This window comes from Anopheles coustani, chromosome 3 (genome assembly GCF_943734705.1).
Source record: "Anopheles coustani chromosome 3, idAnoCousDA_361_x.2, whole genome shotgun sequence".
NCBI classification, from domain to species: Eukaryota; Metazoa; Arthropoda; class Insecta; order Diptera; family Culicidae; genus Anopheles; species Anopheles coustani.
Genome location: NC_071288.1, coordinates 25,506,156 through 25,521,817, shown reverse-complemented (window position 1 = coordinate 25,521,817; position 15,662 = coordinate 25,506,156). Strand labels below are relative to the sequence as shown.

Below are 15,662 nucleotides of genomic sequence, written 5' to 3'. Positions count from 1 at the left end.
TATCGTTCGACAAAATCGCTCGACCGATGTCACCTGTCAAATCCCATACGTCAGGTATCGAAACGGTGACACCAGCTTGGTTGGCAAGTTTGTTTGTAGTCGCGATCAGTTCGCAAGTAAATTGTGCCGTCGGAAAAGGGTTTCAAATCTTTTCATTGCAGTAAACAGTTGTTTGAAGAAAACATTTAGTTGAGCGTTTCCAAAAACATTAAAATGCTTTCGTCAGGTTCGGCTGCCATTGGCGTAAGTGCGCTGGCATCGACGGCGTATGGAAACGAGCGCACGGAGGTGATAGAGTACGCGAACGAAGGGGGTTGCTTTCATGCGGATTACAAAAAGTATGAACTATCGGTACATTGGTTTTACACTGGCCTCATGCTCAAATCTGTTCGTTTTATGTTCTTCCATATTAACCAGACATGATGATCTGAAGCAAATGCTCGACAGCAACAAGGACAGCTTGAAGCTGGAGGCTATGAAGCGTATCATCGGAATGATAGCGAAGGGCCGTGACGCATCCGACCTATTCCCGGCGGTGGTGAAGAATGTGGTGTCGAAAAACATCGAGGTCAAAAAGCTGGTGTACGTCTATCTCGTGCGGTATGCCGAAGAGCAGCAGGATTTGGCACTGCTCTCGATATCCACCTTCCAGCGAGCACTGAAAGATCCGAACCAGCTGATCCGAGCCAGTGCCTTGCGAGTGCTCTCCAGCATCCGGGTATCGATGATCGTACCGATTGTGATGCTTGCCATCCGCGACTCGGCGTCCGACATGAGCCCGTACGTACGAAAAACGGCTGCACATGCCATACCGAAGCTGTACAGTCTCGATCCGGAGCAGAAGGATGAGTTGATCGTAGTGATCGAAAAGCTGCTGGCCGATCGTACCACGCTGGTGGTTGGCTCCGCGGTCATGGCCTTTGAGGAGGTGTGTCCCGAGCGTACGGAATTGATCCACAAGAACTACCGCAAGTTGTGCAACCTACTGGCAGACGTGGACGAGTGGGGTCAGGTCCTTATCATAAACATGCTAACGCGTTACGCTCGAACACAATTTCTGGATCCGAATGCAGATGTAAGTGCAAAAAAAATGTTTCCGTTTTAACGACCACCAGTGATTGTGAAATGTACCATGTTTTTGTATTCATTTTTTTTTATTTAGGATGACGTCGATGTACGGGATGCCGAAAATAAACCATTTTACGAGGACGAATCCGATTCCGATGCATCTGATGGGAAACGGAAGGACGATTCGATTGCTTCGCCTCGGAAAACCTACACACTGGATGTGGACCATCGGATGTTGCTACGGCAGACGAAACCCCTGCTCCAGAGTCGGAATGCATCCGTGGTGATGGCCGTCGCTCAGCTGTACCATCACGTGGCACCGCGTAATGAGGTAGAGATCGTTGCGAAAGCTCTCATCCGGCTGCTGCGAAGCTACAAGGAGGTGCAGAGTGTCGTTCTGACCTGTATTGCATCGATGTCGATCGAGCGGAAGTCCATCTTCGAACCATTCCTGAAGTCGTTCTTTGTGCGTACGAGCGATCAGACGCATATAAAACTGCTGAAGCTGGAGATACTGACGAACCTGGCCACGGCGACCAATATATCGGTGATTTTGCGCGAGTTTCAAACCTACATCAGTAGCAACGATAAAGAGTTTGTGGCGTCGACGATTCAAGCAATCGGTCGGTGTGCAGTATCGATTTCGGAGGTGACCGAGACGTGCTTGAGCGGTTTGGTTCACCTGCTCTCCAATAAGGATGGTAAGTGTGCTGCTCTTTTAGCTGCCTGTGAATGGCCTTTTACTCATTGATTATATTCCTACGCCTCTTTCCCAGAGTACGTCGTGGCGGAAAGTGTGGTCGTAATAAAAAAGTTACTGCACACGCAAAAGGAGGAACACTTTGAGATCATTTCCCAGATGGCCAAACTGCTCGATTTCATTCAAGTTCCGGCAGCCCGCGCCGCCATTCTGTGGCTTATCGGAGAGTACAACGAAAAGGTGCCGAAAATCGCCCCCGACGTGCTGCGGAAGGCCGTCAAGAGCTTCATCGACGAGCAGGATATCGTGAAGCTGCAGGTGCTAAATCTCGCCGTCAAACTGCACATTACCAACCCGGCCCAGACGGCACTACTCTGCCAGCATCTGCATAATCTCGCACGGTACGACTCCAACTACGACATTCGCGATCGAGCACGATTTTTGAAACCTTTCCTTCTCGCCGCTTCCAACAACAACAACGGCAACAACGGTATGAATGGGGGTTCAATATTGTTAACGCACGCGAGAAAGATTTTCCTGTCGGAAAAGGCCGCGCCAACACTGGAGAGCAAGTATCACGGCCGGAGACAGTACCAGCTGGGTTCGTTGTCGCACTATCTTAATATGCCCACGAACGGATACCAGGATTTACCGGCGTGGCCACTCGAAGCCCCCGACAATACGGTTAGGCACGTGGAACCACCGGCGCCGCTTGGTGGTACCGGAAGCGCCGAATACCCCGGAACGGGTCGTGGTGGAGGAGGCGGTGGTGATCGACGGAAGAAGAAATCAAAATCCTTCTACTCCGGTTCGGAAGACGCCAGTAGCACTACGACCGAGGGTGCTTCGTCGGGGTCAGATTCGTCGTCTGGTTCTGGGTCGGGTTCGAACTCGTCTTCGGGATCCGGTTCGGAAAGTTCCGGCAGTGGATCGAGTAGCAGTGGAAGTGGTAGTAGCGGCAGCAGCGGCAGTGGTACTAGTGAGAGCGAAGAAAGCAGCGGTCATTCCTCGTCGGCAAGCGACAACGAAGAATCCGGAACGCAGAAGGGTGTAAGAAAATCACGCAATAGTAGTAGCGCTAAGAGTAGCCAAAAAGCGGAGGAAAGATTCAGCAAGAGTGCGTACAACGAGGTCGAGGGTACGAGCCAATCGAAGCAGGAGACCTCCACGGAGGACAGTGACAGCGATAGCAGTGGTAGTTACGAATCTTCCTCGTCTTCATCTGCGTCTGTAGCAAAGAAAAATGCAACTAAAGCACAGGCTTCGAAACAAACAAAACCAATCAAAGATAATCCTAAACCGGCGGTTAATGCTGCACCGGTCAAAAGCAACCTAGATTTGCTACTCGATCTAGACGACATTCCACCGATCGGACCCGTTATGACCCCTTCGCTTGGAGGCTTTCTAACGCCTTTGGACCAAGCTGCCGGAGGATTGGCCGGTGCTGATGGCGGCACTTCCATCGAACTCGTTGGACCAAGCTTCATTCCTACAAAAAAGCGTGAGCTGTTGAACAAAGTGAACGGTTTCGGTCTCGGAATCGAGTACCGTTTCGTGCGCGCCCCGCATCTGTTCTCGGCGCGAATGGTGTCGGTCGAGCTGACCTTCACGAACCACGGCAATGTGGAGCTGCTCGATATAGCGGTTGGCAGGAAGGCCAACCTTCCGGCTGGCGTGGCGGTGCACGATTTCGCCCCCATTGGCCGTCTTGATCCGAGCCAAACGACGACCGGAATGCTGGGAGTGGATTTTAACGATTCCACCCAACCGATCCCGTTCGAGATCCGGTCCGGGAGTGGGACGAGCCAGGTAACACTGAAAGCCCCCGTCGGTGAGATGGTACGCTCGGTGGCGATCGCGGAAGGTGCGTTCGATAGTGAGCGAGCGAAACTGCGCGGCATGACGGAACATTCCTGTACGCTGACGTTGGGTGAGTCCTTTTCACCGGACAATAAAAGCCTGCACCGGGCCGTGTTCGAGGCGACTAATGTGGCCAGTGTGGTGACGAGTGATTCGCAGCGATTGCTTTTCGCTGGACAAACGATGAACTCGAAAAGCCTTGTGCTTATTGTGTTCGAGAGGAAAGAATCTGCTGCTGTCGGGGGAAATGATTACTCGCTGACCGTTAACTGTGAGAAGCTGGTTGTCGGATCGATGCTGATGAACGAGCTAAAAGCTGCCCTCAAGAAGTAGATCGACTCGCTGTTATTGTTTCCTTTCAATCAGAGGGTCGTACGCTAGCAGCGAATAGAATTTATGGAGAAAAACATTATTTTTATTTATAATCTCATACAAAATACAAATGTGCAAGAATTTATAATAACCAATAAAGAAGACTAATTATTCAAATAAATCTATTAATCAAAGGTTTTTTATACATGAAAACAATTAAGTGAATGTCGTTTTCAAGTGATGGTTTACTCAAACAAGAGGCTATTTTGCATTGTTACGAAAAATATTACAAACTCGGTGCAAAAAGAACTTAGCTCAAATTTTTTCGAATTTAGTTAAATATGTTTTTCAGTTAAAAAAGGGGTGCCTCTTTTTTACCAGAATTATTATAGCAATTCAAACGACTGTCAAAATGAAATGTCAAAAAAAAATTTTCTATGGACCTTTATGTCAAACAAAACTCGTGAAAACACACAAAGTTTGCGGGTAGTGTTTTAAACTACACCGATTTTTAAGCAAGTAAAAGTGTTTTTTACTCATATTTGAACAAGCATGGCAGGTTTAGAGTCAATGATCGTCGAAGAAAAGCAATTACCGCCAAAAGCGGTCGATCGGGAGAAGGTATGGGCTTCGCGAGACCGGCACAGCCGAGGCGTGCCTCAACATGCGTAAAGTGCATCCAATCATTTCGTTTCCAATTTCAGACGTGCCCACTTTTGCTGCGAGTTTTCTGCTCAACCGGCCGGCATCACTCGGCGAACGAGTACGCCTACGGAAATGTGCCGTCGAACGAGTTGCAAATCTACACCTGGATGGACGCGACGCTGCGCGAGCTGACGACACTCGTACGAGACGTGAATCCAGAGACGCGCCGGAAAGGCACGTACTTCGACTTTGCCATCGTGTCCCCGGATCGCACGTCGAACTATCGGATGCGCGAGATCGGCGTTACCTGCTCTGGCCAGAAGGGTGCAGACGACTCGAAAACGTTGGCGCAGGCCAAGTTCACCATAGGCGATTTTATGGACATCAACATAACTCCACCGAACCGCATCCCGCCACCCCGTAGACAGCGACCATTCTAGGATCTTTCGGAAGTTTCTGACCGGAGACAATATGTGTGTTTGTGTGTAATAGTTCAGGAAAGAAAGTGGACAAATACGGATTTAAGGAGAAAGTCTCGTAAATCATGTGGCACCGATGAAAGACGTAGTGGCATCGTGCGAACAACCGACGAGAAAGACCATGTAGATTTTTATTAAATCGAACCAATCGTTATTTGGAAGCATTTTTCGGTAAGGCAAACAGAAGACAAACTTGGTAGCCTTGGAATGATTTTCCAAGCGACTTTAACAACTAACCAACCACACAACAGTCATATTGTATCGTAAAACCTTTATTTCGCGTCTCACTCCCCAGCAGGCGTTTGATGTAATTTATCGCATCATTAATTAAGTCTTAGAAAAGTACGAACTAAAGTGTAGATCCCTCGGTACGATAAGCGCATGTGTGTAATAAATACAACCTTTCTGCTACATCAACTATCGACGCTGGTGTCGCTTGCCGACTTTCGGGAATGGGAGGTGAGCTCGGAAGACGGGCGTTGCTTAGTTACGGTAGTACTGCGGTGGCTGAGACTGCTGGTTGCCGCCGGGTCGCTTCGATTGCTTCTTGCCCATGTTGTTCAGATCGAGCCGGACACCGTTCGGTAGGACGGCCTTGTTCTCCTGATAGTCCACCTCTAGGTTGTCCTCGTCGTCCTCGTCGCGCTGGTTCGGGTCGCACTGGATGCCGGTTTCGTAGGTGTACTCGCGCTTCTCACCATCCGGATCGACGTATCCGTAGCGTCCACTGTAAACAATTCAAACCAAAGCCACAATTAGCTTTCTTCTAAAGGCATGGGCGCTCAATGGCATGCATTTAACAAGGAACAATCGTTAGTGCTTAATGTCTAATTTACCGGGTGACACAGTCAATGCCGATCGTTTCCTCCTTGAACGATCCATCGTCATTCTCGAAGCCCCACGTGATCGAGCCGTCCTCGTGCTCATCGCGCCATTTGCGCAGGATCTGCGCTACCGGTTTGCGCTTGCGGTCCTGCTCCTGCTGGGAATGTACGCGCGGTGCCTGCGGTGCTGGCCGGCGGTCCTCGTCCTGGAAATGCTGCTGCTGCTGCTGGGGCTGACGGAACGTTTGCTGCGGTGCGGGCCGGTACTGCTTCGGGGTGGGCTGCGGCTGAGGCTGCGGCCGCTCGTTGGCGGCGAACCGCTGTGGTTCCTTGTCGGTCGCAAAGAAGCGCTCCGGGATCTGGGCGCGCTGTAGCGGCGCCGGTCGGTTTTCCTGTGCATTGAAGCGAGAGAGAACATTTTGCTGTAGTTCGCGCTCGTTCGCCTGCTCGTCCGCGGGAATCGGATACTGCAGGGCGGGGGTGGCGGCCGGGGACGGCGGTGCCGGAGAGGGATGGGCGTGGGGTTGTTGGAGCTGCGGGATGAAGGCGGGCCGGAAGTCGTCCTCCGGCTCCTCGGTGACCGGCTTGTGCTCCGCCGTGCTTGGGTCGTGGAATTTAGGAAGAGCGGAAGGCTGTTGGTGATGGATGGCGTTCGGGGCGGCGAGACGCACCGCGCCCGGACGCCGGACGCGAATTACTTGCGGTGGCTGCTGCGGCAGTAGGCGCTCCTCGCGGATCGGTGGCAGCGCGATGGCGCCCGGAATGTTCAGCCTCGGCGGGGCCGGACCGTACTGGGCTGTCGCTAGGGTGATGAGTCCCGCCAGGGGGAGCTGGGTGGGTAAACAGAGAAAACCATTCGTTATTTAGTGGTTGGCCAAGAGTCCTGAAATGAATGCTAAATTACACATCTAACAAAGCTGAACTCTGGTCCACCTAAAATCCAGGCACATGAAACCCTTAGCATTTAAATTGAACTATTTTAGAATTTAAAGATTTCTACCTTGCTTAAAGCCAACCATGTTGAACTCTATTGTTATTTCTGAGTACAAATCGATGATGTTAGCATATTCTTTAATGTTATAAAGCAAAGCATTGCTCCCAGTTCCTAGAGAATATCTAAGAACCACTTTGAAACCTTCAAATTATGGATAGCAGGGCGCTTTTAGTTCGGGTGTTAAATATTTACTTCGCTACTTACTTTTTCTTACATTTCTTACTGATTGTTTAGCAATCTTTTAATGTTTTGTGAGTATTATATGTGTTCATGGTTTTGAAACCATTTGTAATCTTGCGACCAACGGTAATTTCCTATCGTTTCACGCGAAAAACATTAACGGTGGTTGCACCAGCGCGTGTTCGAACATCTAACGACCCGGGTGAAAGTGAAACTATGCCATCTATCAGCCTCACGGAACGACCAGGTCCAAAGTGTCCACATCGACCGGTCGTTGTAAACTCGTTGCTAGCGCACCGATGTCACAATCGTGCTCCAGGGGGCGGTGGGTTTGGGGTAGGTAATAATAGCAATCCGATGGCAATTAAACCGATGGTCCGGTATCGATGACCCGATGCGCCCAACGAGCCGGTCTCTTGTTCGGTTCGTTGATCCGCATCTCGCGTGGTCAATTCGATGGGGAAGGGGATTTCACTTGAACCGGACTCCAAGTGGCCACCACAACAGCTTCCTCCCTCGGAGGTCATGGTGAACACTTGAGACGCACTTCAGGGTAAAATTGCCCTTCGCCTTTGCAAGCCGGATCACCCAGAGTCACCAAGGCGGACCTTGGACTGATCGAGGTGCAGATTATGCCCTTCGGAAGAAAGAGTGGCCCGTGCACGGTTTCTGGGTGGTTTGTTTTGGATGTCCAAGGTGTTTTCTTTATTGATTCCATCCCGAGTGGTTTGAACTTTAAAGTACGATCCTCTGAAGCTTGGGATACTGTCACAGACATTCTCTCCAACTGCTCGGATGATTGATTATTTTTGAAGTAGCAGGAAATTCCGTGATGGAAATTGATGTCAAAATACATAATCAGTTCTTCGCGAAAGCGCTCAAGAGAATGGAAACTTAAACAGCATTCTTGTATTCTTTTGAACCCGGATCTTAAACTCAACGCCTACTCCATTCGCTTTAAAACATTAAAAAAAAAAAAAGATTGACCATCGTGTCGTCGTTGATGCAACCGATCGATACTATGACGATTGAAGCCCCATGGGAGATGGAGAGAAGAACTAAAGCTACGTATTTAGCACGGTTCATTTATCGTTTGCCTAGTTCCTGGTGTGGCCTCAGACTGAAAGGAAACATCGTATTACGAGTGCTATCGATCGGGTGATCAACTCCGTCAGACCAGAACGGTCAATCAGCGTCGAACCCCTTCATCCGGCAGCCATAATCGTAATCCGTGCTCAGCTATAACAGACAAGGTCAGAGCTGGTACATATAAAGGCGTTTGTTGCAAATTCCCTGAAGGCGATATCTCTACATTATAATCCGTTTTTTTATTATTATTATAGCTCACTAGCTCAAAGCCCAACCAACAACATAAGAAGACAACATGTTGTTGTGTACTGCAAGTGATCTATCATAAAAAAATAAATCTCCATCGATCGACACACACACGCAAGACAGGCGAATGTTGCGTTAACATTTCCGCATCCGCATGATTTCGACCTGGTGTTGGCTAGACCAACACGGAGCAAGCGGGTCAGTTGGTCAGCCGTTTGACGGTTCAATTTTCCACACACTTCACTTTGCTAATGGCACCCGGTTACACCTTTTCCTCCGCTCCACCAATCCACCGACGGAGCGAGTCAATTAAATGTGATGAAAATCGATAACTGGAGCAATGACACACGCGGCAACATTCGCGACTGGCCACCTTTTGCCAGTCTTTCGGGTGGGTTCAGTTAGCACACCCACCTGAAGGAATGCTATCCGAATGGATTTATATTACACCCAATCCCCACGTTGCCAAACATAACTTTTTGCCGAATTTGAATGACGAAAACGATGGTAGAATGTAGAAACCTACGGCCGAGTGGTTGAGTGTATAAACACAGCTTATGGATTTTCTTTTTCATTTTATCTCAGAGATTTCAACGTTCTTTGATACTTATTCTTACTCCTGTTCACCACAGCTTAAGTTGAAAGTTGAAGTTGGGTATACGGTCTACGAAAGAGCTTCACTCTCGATGTCATTAATCCGAAAAAGAACATTTCCGTCCAGATTTGTTTTTTTGTTTAACCGCGTTCTTGTGTCACCTTTAAACTTAATCTTTTTTGTGAATCTTTCTTGCCTGGCCAGGCATTTTGTCTGAGAATTGGCATTTTGATTGGTAAGCCCACCTGCCGGATAAGGGTGAGAGTGAACCAACATTAACGTCCTCCATTCTGGATGAAAGGATATTTAATGTTGTGTTCTGTTCGTATCATAAACATTTATCATTTTACAGTCCTATTGAAAAATAGGAAGCAGGTCTATCGAAGTACCGTTTGCATTGCTAACGGTTTCTTCAAATTTGGCCCCTACCAGACGGCATTGGGTACGCAATTGTGACCACCTCCCTGTGGGAAAAATGGTTCATGAAATGTAAATAAATTTCTATTCCCCTACTTGCGCCAGACAAACCAACCTATACCGGTAAACCTCGGGCACCTCAGTATGCTAATAAACTCAATTCTGAACACGCCGATCGACACAATGGCCGCAATGGACGCGGTGTCAATCTGTCAGGTCGTTGAAGACTTTAAAAATGGGCTCCCTTTCCCCTCGCCGTCGGATCCAAGACTTTAAAAATGGGCTCCCTTTCCCCTCGCCGTCGGATCCATGTTTTTCTGTCCCCGCAACCCTGGGAAGACCGTCGAAGAAAAGCCGTTGTTTTAGTGCCGATTGGAAAGTTCATTAATCAAATGCATGCACGATCGGGGGCGCCTTCGAACGAAACTGTTTCGGGGCTGCTTTTGGGGCTCGGGGTTGCTGCACCGAGCCAACAAAATCCGTCCACATCTCCCGGCCACCACCGCCACCGCCGCGTTCACCGGTGGGGGCAACTATTTGCATTCCGGTCACGGTAATAAGGTTCATTTGCAACGAATCGGTTTTGGTATGCACCGCGTCGGCCAAGACTCGTCGTCCCTGCACCCAGCGTTTCTTCCATCTCGGGCCTCCTCGCAGCACCGATTTGATACAATTTGCATCTCATTTCTGGTCGCGGTCGCTGGCTCGAGCCCGTAGCTCGGCGCTGTGTGCGAGGGCTACGAACGGGAATGGCACTTTCCCGGGGCGCAAAGATGTAAACCCGAACCGGCTTTTACTTAAATCCCCGCGACGCTGTTTTATTGTTATTCAAATTGTTACTTATTGTTTGCACATGCATTCGAGCACGAGCGCGACGCATGGCAAGAAATGGAAAGTGCGAAATCGGTTGTATTTTTTTACCACCAGCACAAACTGGTGTGCATTTGATGAATTTATGAGCTTCTTTCCTGTTGCCTTTCATCCTTTCGATGGACGATGGGTTTATTGAGACGCGTTGATGGAAAACATGTTTTTCATTTGGTCTCTCAAATAAATCGTTCGTTCAAGTTTAAACCGCGCATGGTGATGATACTCTCACTTGGTTTGCCTCCTCCAAAATAAGGTACAACACAACATTTATCGATTGTTCCTGTTCAATTGGTGGACTACTGAAACTGCGGTTTGTATTGCGCGCACCTACATATGATGTAATAGCACCATTATTCTTTTTTCTTTACCCACAGGTAATTGACCTCAAAGGATATCTCGCAAAAAAGTAAGTAACCGAAGGAGTCGTATTTACATAATTGTACCGTAGCGAATGGAATATATTACTTTCGATTGTTGGGTTTCGCAAGAGGTGATTTAAATTCCCTCGCTGTGCGGAAAATTTCTCTTTCTACAGATCGCACCGCATTATGCAGGATGCTACAATTGTGTTTTTAGGTGTGTGTCGAGAGATTGAGAAACTAACTGCAGCCTTAATGCATGCCAATGCACAAATATTTTTTTCAGGGTTTAACAGTACGTTACGAATGAAACATGTGTTAAATTACCATATGTGTTGACAAAGTGATTGAAACATTGCTATTCAAGTAGAAATTAAGTTGCGATCCACAAAAAACAACGATCACATAGCTCGTGGCGGAACTCGTGTAGGGTACTGTCTCAAGCGTTTTACAGGAACACCTTTGGCGACAAGAGAAAGAAAAAGAATTTCTCTAGAAAGAAATTGCCTTTCACTTGTCGCACTCAACCGGTCACGGTCCGTAATATCTGCACGCGTTGCATAAAACGAACTCTCGCATGAAGCGGGTCTCATCTGGGAGCACGAAGAATATTACATTACCAACCCCTACACTGCACGGCGATATCCATTACGAGCGCTTTTCTATCCCTCCGACGAGAAGAACTTCTTCTTCTTCTTGGGTCCGCTTTATGTCATCCAATGTTCGGATGGAAGCCCAGGAGTGGTATTGCCGAAATTGGGTTTCCTTTCACACAACAAACCGCCCGACGCCCCACTATGCTACCAAAGGGACACACACATTACCCCGCTGGCTTCTTTCGACTTTCCAGTTGATTTATCTGGAGCTCCCATCTTGCTCTCGACCGGGGAAAGAAGAAAGCAAATCGGGTAATGGCCACGGCATGGAGAAAAAAAACCCGTTCCCAAGAACCGAGTGGAGCGCGACGTTATGCGACGCTGCGCGTACAATTAAGTTTCTCTTTCTGTCGTCAAAAAGAAAAAAAAACATTTCACCCCGACCTAGGATACACGCGAAAAAGCGATCCCCGTTTTCCTTCCTTCCTTCCTTCCGAAAAATGGTACGGAAGCCTCCGCCAGGAGAAAGGATTGCGCAATAGGCTCGGAGATCGATCAGCTCCTCGGTCACCTATCCCTCCGCGACCAGCTATGGTGAACGTGTGAAACGGATCGTTTGGCATAATGGCCAGCGTAACTAAACACCCCTAGTTTTCCGCGCTGCCGTAGGTTTTTTTTCGGTTTGTTTTTTTTTTAATTACCAAACCTTCCTCTGCTTGAGGGTTTGTTGCTTGCCATTTCGGTGCGGCATTGAAGTCTACTGTTTTGCGAGATCGAATTATTGGTTTGGCGCCGTTGCCGTCATTCAGGCGCGCTAGGGAGGGACGCGAGGTGGGACGGATCGAATTAAAAATAAAATGATTAGATGTGTTGTTTTAAATTGTTTTTCCAACCCCAGCCCTCGAGGCTTTGGATGATTAATGATGGGAAAAATGCGGCGGTAAAAGGCAACGAGGAAGCGAACGGACGAGACTACACTTAATTGTAGTTCGGAGCGGTATGGGTACGATCGCGGGAGGGTGTGCGGTATCGATGGTCGATGATTGGATTGGAATTCCGTGGAAATTCTACACATTCTCCGTTGAATGTGGTGAAGGCACTCACTGAAGGCGCGGTGCATAACTTTGAAGACGCGTGAATGTTTTACGAATTTCTTTCCCTTGAACCGTTTTTCCACCCGGCTTGGCTTTTGGGTTCGTTGCGTATGTTTGATGTTTTTGTGCAACCGTTCATTTTCAGGAATGGAAAACCAAACATTTATATTTTCCTCCGTGAAATGAAACCGATCGCGAGTCAACATGGTTTGAAAAGGAAATTAAATTAAACCGCTTATCTCTGGCAAACAAACGAAATTGACGCAACATAATGTTCATGTACCGTTTCGGTTCATTAAAAATATACATAATAATACGTCGTTGATAATGTTTCATGCCCTGTTCGACTGAACAATATCATAGTCGTTTAAAAACATTGCCCCCAACCAGAAAGAATCACTGAACCATTCGTTTCCTTACGAGCCGAATGTTACGTAAAGGAAACAAAATGGTGGTTAAAAACAACAAAATGAAATGCATCCATAACGCGATAGTGCCATTCGCCACCGAACCCACAAAGGAGCAATGAACCGGATCGATTAGCAGGTTTGCTTCCAGCATACGCCAGACTATGATCGGTGCCACATTTCGACCAGAACAAGGCACCGCAGCCGTGGTGTTTTGCGGCTGCCCAACATGGTTATCAACCGTAAGGGTGGGGTTTCGGTTTGCTTTATGAAATATCTGCGAATTAAACCATTGCCTTTTCACCTGAGTCTTGGCTGGCGTATTCTTTTGTGGGATAGAAAAAAAGCGATAAAAATATGCTTGATCGAGTCCCAACAGCTAGCGAAGACCTTTAGCTGGTTGCGTCAAAAACCGATGGATCCCAAAGGTCGGCTTATGAGATGAGGAACGGAGATGAGAAGAATATTTTACTTTAGCTTTTACATTGTCCTAAAGGTTCGTCAATTGCAAGACGCTGCTTGAATGGAGGTTCCATTGGCAATGGTTAAACTTTACGCCAGCTCTAAAGCAGTTGTTTGTGTAGCAACAAGAATGAGGAAGTGTTATGTCGACGGTCGGTAAGGCGCCGGTTTTATGCTTTTATCTCGAAAACAACTTTCCTCCAATCGAGAGCACCTCGGGTGGAGCAACATTCTCCATCCTACCGCTCCAGTCAAGGCCCCGGCAAGGGGCTGCCATAATAAGGCTGCTGGGTAAGGATTGGGGTGTATGGGGTGGGCTATAGTCAAATGGCACTGTCGTTAGTCATATGACTTGAAAATGCCCGCAGTTGTGGGGCTGACAACGTTCTTTAAGTGACCTGACTGACCGACTGGCAGACACCCTGCACCGCCGTTTAAAAAAGGACGAAAAGAGATGGAAGGATAGAAAAAGAACTCCACCACCAAGGAAGGAGAGCAAGTACAACTCCTCGCGCAATTCGAAGTTTAAAAAAAACAGAACTGGCAAGATTGAGACCGGTAAGTATGCGCAACCGAACCAGCCGTGTGATGTCATTGAAGTGGAATTGGAGCAGCAAGAAAGTCGATCATGCCCAAGGGGTGCGGGTATGCGTGTGAGCTTGTGATTGTTGTTTTTTGTTCCTCTTAAAATGTCTACTGTAGCAAAAGAAGTTCAAGGATGGGACGCCAGAGGCTTGGTGCGTGGTTGTACAAATTTTATGGTATTTTTTTTTGGCTCAACGCACAACTGCTTACGATGTAAATTTTAATGCTTCAGGTTTCAGAAAGGGTGCGCGTGTGCCCTTCCATGTTGACGGTGGTAATTTTGACGGTTAACCTTTTGAACCGAAGGCAAACTGCTCCCATGGATCTCTGATTATTTCGTTTCGTTGCGACCTAGAGCTGTTTAAAAAGGCTTCCAAATTATTGTCGTTCAATCTTCATAAGATTGTTGGGAGGTTTAATATTTGAAATTAAAATTTAAACAAATAATAAAGCGATATTTAACGAAAAAAGATAGGATATAAACTACGACTACTTCTGTATCGAAGGATTGATACTCGTCAATCAACTTTCAGGGAAACTACGAATTAATTAGACTTCTACTGGTTTGCACACAGATAGTAAGATTATTTTCCTTTAGTAAAACCTACCAACAGTAGCGAATGTTTCATTCTGTTACAGACGTTGACTAGCACTGATCGGGAATAGCAAAGATACTTGAGAAACGGTAATTCACTCCACAAAACACAACGATCCTTGCTTCACGATCGCACTGGATGAATGTTTTCCAAACGTCTCTTGTATCCTTACACCACAAACACAAGTTGACGATCACTTTCTTCACCACTTCTTGTTCAGTGTTTCTTGGGGCCTCTTGCTTGGTTTTCTCTTTTCCACGCGCACTCGCCTTTTTTTCCCGAGTGACTTCCAACCGATGCAGGCGACGAACCGCTAGCAAATAACCGTTTATGGCGCACCGTGCCTGTATCTTATACCGAAAGGCTGCAGGCTTAACCGATCGCGTCGAGCCCTCTCCCGTACCTCCCCGCTCCCTCACCGAGCCTATCGGGTTTGTGTTTGAACGGCAGGAGAGAAAAGAAAACAAGTTGTCGCGATCGCTGAAAGGGTGGCTAGAAGAGGGAGGCGTCCAATGGAGCCCAATGTAATGTTGTTGTGGCTGCTGCTACCGATTACCGCTGCACTACGGTTTAAGCCACCGCGCGGCTTCATCTCCTGGCACGCACACCACTAACCCGCCGGCTGGTCGGAAGGTATGGAGAGGGAGGGGTGGGCGTGGGCACTATGAAACGCAAGTTCTCACTCTCACTTTCTGCGTGCCGAGCATGCGGTTTCGATCGCGGTAAAGTCGGCGTTTAATCGGATCCGTGGGTTAACCTTACAATGCACAGGGTGGTTTTTGGGGTTGAACGGGATGCATTCTTAAGGAAACTCAAACGAGTGCAGTTACTTACAAGATTTTCTCTTTTGTAATGGTACGCTGAACTGAGTTGTAATTTACGGTTTACTTACTTTTATTCCTCAAAGGATATTCTCAATTTATTACAATTTATTTTCAATTTATCATCTTTGAAGAATTATAGGGCTACGAAATTCGAAAAAAGTATGAAAAATTCATAGGAATACGTATTTAAGAAATAAAATATTCATGGAGAATTTGTTTACGTTCCATCCATTGGAGCAAAGCTATCGAAAGAAAGTAAAAACATTTCCCACCTTCAAGGGTCACTACGGTTCACCTCTCTCGTGCACCCATTTCTCCGCACGCGGAGCACTAAACCCGAGATCGTTGCATTGCGCAAACGGCGCACTGCAAAGTGGGCAAAGCCGCACCCGATCTTAAGGCACGGCGTTGGCTGGCAGAAGCACTTGCATGCGGGGCGCCCGTTGCTAGCACATTGCGT

At 47.8% G+C, this 15,662-nt stretch overlaps 3 protein-coding genes across 3 annotated transcripts; 2 read left to right on the top strand and 1 right to left on the bottom strand.

Annotated features, from left to right (window-relative positions):
* Positions 1 to 128: 128 nt before the first annotated feature.
* On the top strand, positions 129 to 4,107 carry LOC131271307 (AP-3 complex subunit beta-2). Its single transcript, XM_058272752.1, has 4 exons — positions 129 to 338; positions 418 to 1,075; positions 1,163 to 1,769; positions 1,845 to 4,107. The coding sequence occupies exons 1-4, from the start codon at positions 214 to 216 to the stop codon at positions 3,959 to 3,961; spliced, it is 3,507 nt and encodes a 1,168-aa protein (XP_058128735.1). The 5' UTR covers positions 129 to 213; the 3' UTR covers positions 3,962 to 4,107.
* A 294-nt stretch (positions 4,108 to 4,401) lies between these two features.
* LOC131272455 (histone deacetylase complex subunit SAP18) lies at positions 4,402 to 5,485 on the top strand. The gene is made up of 2 exons (XM_058274185.1): positions 4,402 to 4,561; positions 4,645 to 5,485. The coding sequence occupies exons 1-2, from the start codon at positions 4,493 to 4,495 to the stop codon at positions 5,023 to 5,025; spliced, it is 450 nt and encodes a 149-aa protein (XP_058130168.1). The 5' UTR covers positions 4,402 to 4,492; the 3' UTR covers positions 5,026 to 5,485.
* Positions 5,486 to 5,547: 62 nt separating this feature from the next.
* LOC131259150 (probable serine/threonine-protein kinase samkC) lies at positions 5,548 to 14,411 on the bottom strand. Its single transcript, XM_058260578.1, has 3 exons — positions 14,391 to 14,411; positions 5,901 to 6,718; positions 5,548 to 5,791 (listed from the first exon to the last, which is right to left on the bottom strand). Exons 1-3 carry the CDS (start codon positions 14,409 to 14,411, stop codon positions 5,548 to 5,550), a joined length of 1,083 nt encoding a protein of 360 aa, XP_058116561.1.
* Between the last annotated feature and the right edge of the window lie 1,251 nt (positions 14,412 to 15,662).